The sequence below is a fragment of the Fopius arisanus genome, unplaced genomic scaffold, assembly GCF_000806365.1.
Source record: "Fopius arisanus strain USDA-PBARC FA_bdor unplaced genomic scaffold, ASM80636v1 scaffold00032, whole genome shotgun sequence".
NCBI classification, from domain to species: Eukaryota; Metazoa; Arthropoda; class Insecta; order Hymenoptera; family Braconidae; genus Fopius; species Fopius arisanus.
Genome location: NW_011887771.1, coordinates 732876 through 741413, shown reverse-complemented (window position 1 = coordinate 741413; position 8538 = coordinate 732876). Strand labels below are relative to the sequence as shown.

The following is an 8538-nucleotide window of genomic DNA, read 5'->3' as shown; positions in this document are numbered from 1 at the left end:
TCGTCTTACCTCGTTTCAATGCCTGCAGGGCCTCGGCCACTAGTTTTTGGTTGAGTCCACACAAATTTCCGGTTAATTTTTCACATTTCTTGTGACAGGCCATTTCGCAATCTACTTGAAATAATTTTCCAAGAGAAAAAAAAGTGGAAAGAGAATAGAAATGAAAAAATAGTGAGAGATCTGTTTAGATCCATTGATCGATTCCTTTGGCTATTCACTATCCCTCATTGATAATCTCAATTAGTAATTAGTAATCATTAATGGGTGGGGAGAGGGGTGTAATCATCGGCGTGCAATTGAGAAAACCTGATCTATTTAGAAGGTGAAACTTCGTCCAACTTTTCACTTGATTCCAATAAAAATAAATTCACGGTCGAGTTCATTAACGAAGAGTGATAATGGTGAAAATACCGAGAAATTAATTGCCACGTGGCACTAAAATAAAAACATAATGATTTCACGTGCGCAAATCGATTGGTTCGGGCGCGACATCAGGCAATCTTGGCTGAGTTTCAATTCCCTGTCGTCATTTAAATGCGATATTTCATACTTCATTTCGCTTTTCCCTCGTACACACACACGACATAACATTTAGCAAACAAATTTATCCAACATATAAACAGCATTGAAGTTGAGGAGATAAGCATTTATCCAGACATTTATCATGCTTTGATTCATATCTCGTGAGGGAGGAATCACCAATTTGTGTCTCATTAAAATTCATACTTAGTTGATGATTGATTATGGGTGGAAAGTCGCGAAAAGTCTCATCTCCTCAATTAAAAATTCAAATAAAACACGAATCCAAGAGTAATAAAATGAAAAATATAAATATCTGTACTGGATAATCTGGGTGAGCCATCGAATCCAGAGTCATTACTCCTGGTTGAAGAGATTCTCTTCTGTCCGGACTCGTCCTCAATCTCTGTTGAATTACTCCTGGAGCTAGCTGTACCCTGACTGCTCCTCGTACTTCCTGTGCTGTCACTGCTGGCTGATGGTGTTCTCACAGGGTGTTTTTCCTTCTTGACTTTCACCCTCTTCACCTTGGCAAGATCCCTGGGTGTTGCGGTGAGCAATGATGATGGGGTTGTGTAGAACATCTTGTTGAGATCAATTGGTCGTTTCGCTGGTTTTGGTGGACTCGTCTTCAGAATCTTGAGTGGTGCACAAGCCTTGGACAGCTCTATACCACTTGTTATTTTGTCCGGGACTCGTCTTATGATCGTGTCCTCACTGACAGACTTTTTTCGTCTACTCAGCTTCTTCTTCGATACTTTGGGCGTTGCGACCTCATTTCCAGCTTCAGCACCACTGGAGGGGACATTTTTTCCATCCAGTGTTGTTAAATCTGTTGCTTTTTCCCATTTTGATAGGCACCCACTCGTGTCCTCATTAGTTGGGGTCGTTGGACTGTCGTCTTCATCTTCGATTTGATCTTCAGGTACTTGAGGAACTGTTGCTATTGGATCTGGAGTTACGAATGCAAGAGGAATTTCTACTACAGGTGTCGAAGGCTCGGAATTCTCGTCGGGAATTTCGTCAGTATTTTTCTCAGGCTTTTTGCAGACTTCTGATAATGGCTTATCATCAGCTACAGCTGCTGCTGCAGTTACTGGTGGTACAGCTTCCACTGGAGTCACTATTTCTACCAATTTCACATAATCTCCAGGTACTTTAGGTTCAATTTCACTGACTTGGGATAATAATATCTCCATTCTGGTTTCAGTCCCTGTTTCACAATTTCTTTCGCTCGTCAACGAGTTCTCTGAACTCAACGAGTTGTCAAAAATAGCTTCCGGGAGTTTCACTTCTTCTTTCGTTATTGCTTCTTGGATAATTTCACTGGTATTTTGTTTCACTTGGTCTTTTATTATTTCGTCGGGTAATTGTAACTTTAATGACAGCTTTGGACGATCTATTTTGGGAGGTGAGGATTTGTTGATCTCCGACCAGAAGTCTATCTCGTCCGTTTTTTCATCTTCATTGAGGGATGGCAGGAGTTTGGGCTCGGATTTTGCGAGGGGGAAGGAACGTAGGGATTTGAATGGACCTTTTACAGGGATTTCTTCGGTTGATGACACTCGGGTGAGAATTATTTCCGTTGGGGAGTCATTGATCAAGGGAAGGGGAAGGGTTTTTGCACTTGTTATCTTTTTCTTTAACTTCTTCACAGGTGGTACTTTGGCTTTGTCCGATCGCTTAACTTTTTTCGGTGATTTGGATGACAAGAGATTTGATTTCGAGTCCTGATCGCACTCGAAGGACGAACCCTTGGAGCTCTGGAGTTTCTTTTTTGATTTTTTCTCTGGTTGATGTGGATCAAGCTCCAGGGAACCTATTCCACTGTCTGTGGAGAGGTACTTTGATTTTGCCATTTTAGATTTCGGCTTGAGATCTTTGGCTGATAGGGAAGAGAAGGAACTGTCTGTCAAGGAATTTGATTTGCTCAAGGGGTTGATTTTTTCGGGCCCTTCTATTTTGATAGTGATAGCTTCTTTCTCGAGTGGTGATTTTGCTTTTTCTAGCGGCTCTTTTTCTATCATTTCTAATCTAGGCACTAAAGGAAGTGCTGTTTGTACAGGTGAACAACTGGTTTCATTTAAAGTTTTTCTGTCTTCTGAGTGCATTTCTTTTTCTACCGCTGAGGAATTCGAATCGCTCATGAATTTTGTGGTTTCGGTTCTTTCAGTTTCAGTAGAAATGGAGGCAATTCGATTGTCTACAGATAGTTCGGCTTTATCTACAAAATTCTCAACTTTCGGAGACTTCATCTCATCAATACTAGATTTGGAAACTGAGGAAATTCTGCTCTCGGTGGATAAAGATTTCGATTTTTCAACAGATTTATCCTTTTTGCTTTCTGTCGTGTCTACTGAAGATTTCGATTCATCCAACCCTTTGCTTTTTTGAATAATTGGAGACTTAGAAACAGAGGGAATTTTACTCTCAATAGACAGGGACTTGGACTTATCTAGCTTCTCCTTTTTCGAGATCTTAACCTTGCAATCATCTGGAATTTTGCTTTGACTCAAAGATGACTCAAGCTTATTCAACGTTTTATTTTTCTTCAAAATGTCAGTCTGAACAGCTGTAATTCTGTCCTCCCCATTTGTTATTTTTAACTCACTGCAATCGCTTTCCGTCTCGTCCTCTTTTTTACGCACAATTTCCCCATCTCCTTTCCCCGGTGAGAACAACGCCTCGACTTTTTCACTGATTATATCCTGATCGCCTTCCTGGGTATGAACGAGGCCTGCCCCAGGCAATTCCCAGACGCCCTCCCCACTGTCTTCACTCGCCACTGGCATATCCTGGAAAATCTCACAAACATCTTTTTCAAAATTACGATTTAAATAATCATGAGTATTTTCCACTGCACTCTCAACAACACTGGCCCCCGAATTGATAATTTCCACCGAATCCAAACGACTACCTCTCGACGATTCCTCTGATGTTTTCATCAATCCCTTCTGAGTCGAAGTGATTCCACACCTCGCAATCTCATCGATCTCATCCACATCAATATCATTGATCGGTACGTCCTCTGTATCGAGTTTATCTTTAGCCCGGATATTGGCAAGTTTTAAATCACTCTCATTCTTAACCCGATCCATTTTAAATCGTGGCGATATCTGATTGGTCCCTCCGTCATCATCCCTCGGCCCCGATGACTTAGCAATTTGTTGCTTCACGGTCAAGTACACGCTGTTACGTGAATTATCGTGAATGTACGGCTTCTTGATGGGTAAAACGACAACTTCTTCTTCGCTGCACTCCATCTTGGATGGTTTTGGTGGTGGTAGCCTTATGCTCTCCCTGAACTGATCAATCCTTTTCTGGTTGTCTTTAGAGTTGATTAGAATTGTGGAGAAGTCACCGACGCTGTTTGACGCCTCGATCTTGAACAGCTTGGCTGTATTATTGACATCATCTGCTGGTGTTGATGGGGTTGATGGTGTTGATGAGGGGGGTGATGGCTTTTCCGTTGTCTTTTTCTTCTTTTTTATCTTCTTGGGTATCTTCTTCTTGCTGTCGTCGGTCTTGTCGGCCTCGGACTCGGATTTACTTACACCAGCTGATCGTAACTGACTCTTGTGGAGGAGAGTACCTCTTCTAACTTCAACTTCAATCTCCGCTTGCTCTTCGGCGACTAGATTGTCCAGAACTTCTGCCTGCACTTGGGCGATGGCTAATTCTCGTTCCAGCTGGCCCGGATCCATCTGGATATCGGCGGATGAGCGACGACGTGTCATCCTTCGAGTGAGTCTTCCCTGGGGCGCCTCCGACGTGTCATCCGTGGCTTCATTAACTAGGTGATTGTGTTTGGGGGTGTCTTGGGTTGATTTCTTGTCTTTTATGAAGAATTTCTCACGGAGAAGCTCACCCACGGTCTTCTCGTGACGCTCGTTGTGCTCACGAAGAGTTGGATTGTCTTTAAGAGCTTGGGAGCGAATCCTGATGGTTGGACGATCTCGACGCAGACGATTACCAGGACGTGAGTGATCTGTGTGGAGTGTACGCGGTGTTGATACGTCAATGTCAGCTGTGTCGATGATTCTTTTGGGACGTAATGATGTTACTACCGGGGTGTAACGACGGTAATTACTCAAGGGTGATTCGGATATTGTTGATAGGTGAGGGGCAAAGCGGAGGGGTGTGTAGATCCTGGAAAATAAAATTGAACGATTGGTGGAGGTAACTGGTGTGCATTGGGGTGGAGGCAATTTTCAGACGAGTGACATTGAATTCAATTAGTTGTTGGACGATTGAAGATTCTTTTGGATTATGGATTGAGTCAATGAGATTCGAGGATATTTAAGTAATCTGACTCTCTTACGCAATTTACTGCTTTTTTTTTTTGGTACGTCACATTGTGCTTATTTTTAATCGTAAATAAACGTGTTGGGAGAGTTGACGATTCACATTCGTCTTGTTTAAAATTAATTCTGACATGGGGACCTTGAACGACTTTCTTTAAGACACTAGTTGAATAGCAATTGTCGGATAATGTTTACACGTGATTAACTTTCATGTTGGGGTTGTATTGGACTGAATGAGGAGTAGTTAATGCAATTTTTGGGTTTCACGTGGGTGTAGAATTGGGGCAATTGTAATTGCTGATCTGATTGGCATTTCGCCAATTATTATTGAATGATGAATCGGATTAATTTCATTAGTTTATGATGATGGAGATTCATTCTGCAATTGGATGACGAGATTTCTCAAGTGCAATGGATTTAAATGATGCAATTGGAGGCTTTCGGGGCACCAATTGGCTATTATTTTAGTTGTTTAAGGGGAGGGGAAGGGGTCTAGCCAGATGACAGACATTTAAAAAGTAATTAAAAGCCGTTGGAGGTGGTGGGAATGTGAAAAATTCTGTCGGCTGTTGCAATTGCTCGGTGGAATGGTATCGAAGACGCAGTCGATCTCGAATCTATCCAAACTTTTGGCTGAATGACAAATAGCGAGTGCATTGTCTGATTAAAAGGAACTCTAGATTCATACCACAGAAAACAAAAACATTTTCCGTGGATAATTGTTTATGATGTCAACTGTTGGGACAATAATCTTAGGTTTCAGAAAATCATAATCGTCGGAATTTTTTTTATTTATTTCAATTTTAATGAATTCATTTTGTTCAATTCGGTCAAATGATTTTTTACGAAAACAATTATGCAATCGTACATTTCTCTGAAATCCATGGTTACTTCTAAGATTTACATTGAACTCAATTAAAAAATTTAAATTGCAGGATAACGATTGAGAAAAAAATATTCATTTCCAGTAGTTCCGATATTTTTTCTATTAGCGCGATAAAATCTGTCTGTATTCCTAATCAATCGTGTGTTTCAGGGAATCATAATTATCGAAAGTAATTGGAGTAATAAATTCGAATGAATTACTTACTATCGAATTCGCAGAAAACCATAAATTGAATAAATTAGTGCTGAATCCTAATTATTTAATTAATCATATCAAATTAATCCAGGTATTTTTAAACCGAAAAAAGTACGGGATTTGCAAATTTCGGAAAAAATTCAATGTCAGTCGTGAAAATTCCGTTGCAATTCAATTTCGAAATAGACATATCAAAGAAAAAACAATTAAGCAACAAATAATTCTTCCCATCGTAAGCTCAGTTGTATTTTTTCTCTCAACACGAGCCAATTTGTCAGTATTAATAGCCCCTTTGAAAAAAAAATAGTTAACATTTAGCGAGTGGACAAAGGAGTGATTTATATCTATGAAAATGCCTTACCTTCCTGTGCCTGTCATTAAAGAGCTGTGATTAGCGAATGCACCCCCGTAGTAGTAAGACATACTGTCCCCATAATACGACATTGCGACGTCGCAAGATAATCTTCAACACTTGAAATCCGAATATTTATCGATGACAATAACTTGTCGCACTTGTTTCACTGAGTTGAGGGTGTCACTGGATAATTCACGTGATAGACCATTAGGTGTAAAAAGACCGTTCTCACGGTTCAGGGAGCCAAGATCGACTGAGTTTTAAGCCAGCGAACCCATGTGGGTAATTATAGAATTCTAGTGTATGAGGTCTTCTCTAGCACAACACTGTATAGATAGACAAGCAAATCCTAGTCTTTCTAATAACAGAGTTTTACAATGATCTGACCAACCGAGTTACATTTTGTATTTGTAATTGTCGTCAAATTTTGGACGGTGCAGAAATTTTGAGGGGGCTTGGTAAAGGGGCTGGGGAAGCAATAGGGAAGGCTGCCAAAAAATTTCAAGTGGTTACGCGCCAGGAGATGTATCGATTATCAAACTATTCTGGGGAGGGGAGCCAAAGAAATCGATAAGATCAATGTTTCATTACTCAATAAGGGATTACGTCTGGAGGTGATAGGTACAGGTGTTATCATTTAGTGTTATTTGATTTTTCTGTTTAAAAATTCGTATTGAGGGAGAATGTTAACTTCATTCGGTAGGAGAGGAAATTCTGGTTCATCTCGGATGGTAACTTGATGATTTCAGGGTGAAATCACTTTTTTGTTTTCTTCAGGAATTATTGCCGATATCTTCTCATTCTCTTTGTATTTTTATTAATTTCTGAGAAAGTGTTGGAAAAATTTATGTGAAAAAATATACCGTTTTTATGTTTCATTATTATTCAATGTCTCGATCATTATCAGGAGTCTTATTACCGGGAAATAATTTCCCTATGTTCTATGTGAACTTAGGCAATAATTCCCAGAACTTTACCCGAAATATAAAAAAATAGACGCACGATTATGAAAATTGAGTGATTGTGTGAGTCATTGAATAATGATAAAGTCTATGATAGTCTTTTTTTCACGTTAATATGATGCGGGGCTTTCCCGAAATTTTCATAAACAATAACATTAAACATGAGAAGAGATCAGCGACAACTTGTTAATTGCGAATTGAGTTTGAATTAGGGAATTGATGTTGGAACGTCTGTTGGTTTTTGGAACTGCTTGGGGATTTTCCAGAATGGTTTTAATGGTCTTCAATGATTATTTAATTTGATAGTCGTAAACAATTGAACGGAATAACAAACTTACCATCGCACTTGAGGCCTTGACGAAAGAATCCGTAGAGCATTGAGCCACAGTGATCACAGAATGTTGGAGACATGAAGGTGTGGGGTCGAAACCTATGGGGCACATCCACCTTGAATCGTTCCCTCAAGTACTGAATGCAATAAATCGAAATATTAATTATCTTGTTAATTCGGTGGAGGAAACATTTTTCACGATCAATCATTGGTTGATTTTTGATTTTTTTTTCACACCTTGGCAGCTACAAATTCTCAATGCTTTTTTTTTCTCAACTGATTGCCTTAAATTTAATGATTAATCCATTCGTTAATTCTGGGGGTAAATTATTTTTCCGGTATTATAATTCCTTTTAAAATTCTTCGGTCAGGTTTTTGGAATTTAGGGAGAGGGAAATGTGAGAGAATTTCTATTATACTGAATTCTATAGATTTAATCATTAATGAGATCATTGATTCAGGGTGGAAATTAATTTTGTTTAGGTTTCAATTATTTAGAGAAGGAAAGAATTATGGAAAAATTGATTTTTACATTCGAATCATTAATTTATTAATTAAGGAGAGCAATTAAAAGTTCTTAGAGCGGGGTAGATCATTTCCAGAGTTTTTGTTTAGATTTTGTGCATCTGGGGTGAGGAAAATATGAAGTGCTTTATTTTTTCCATGACTTAAAACACTGCAAATGAGGAAAATATGATATTAAGCTGATTTCAAGCTCACACGAAGCTTTCATGCCCCATCGAGACCTTTTTGCTCGAAACACTCAATAAATCAAAAGTCGAGTAACTTCCTAAAACAAATAAATTCACCAAGTGAATATGATGAGTGTGAAGTCATGCAGGCGTCCTCATTCTTTTAATTTTCCAAACTTAAGATTGAATGAATTACCGAGTCATTCAGTAGTGAAAGGATAGGATAAAAAAATGTTAATACATATCAGAGCTTCAGGGAATGAAAATAAGTGGTTTATAAAATAGTATCTGCAA

The 8538-nt window shown here is 39.1% G+C and overlaps 2 protein-coding genes across 2 annotated transcripts in view; both read right to left on the bottom strand.

Moving 5' to 3' along the window:
- LOC105265873 (uncharacterized) overlaps positions 1-6522 on the bottom strand; it is a 14313-nt gene extending 7791 nt beyond the window's left edge. The window contains exons 1-3 of the mRNA XM_011303643.1: positions 6266-6522; positions 842-4668; positions 10-111 (exon numbers count right to left, since the gene is read on the bottom strand). Coding sequence (XP_011301945.1) covers positions 10-111; positions 842-4668; positions 6266-6348 — 4012 coding nt within the window. The 5' untranslated portion in view covers positions 6349-6522. The remainder of the gene's footprint in view (positions 1-9; positions 112-841; positions 4669-6265) is intronic.
- The window catches only part of LOC105265872 (putative protein kinase C delta type homolog), a 3520-nt gene continuing 1351 nt past the window's right edge, over positions 6370-8538 (bottom strand). Inside the window, exons 3-4 of the mRNA XM_011303642.1 lie at positions 7560-7689; positions 6370-6512 (exon numbers count right to left, since the gene is read on the bottom strand). Coding sequence (XP_011301944.1) covers positions 6370-6512; positions 7560-7689 — 273 coding nt within the window. The remainder of the gene's footprint in view (positions 6513-7559; positions 7690-8538) is intronic.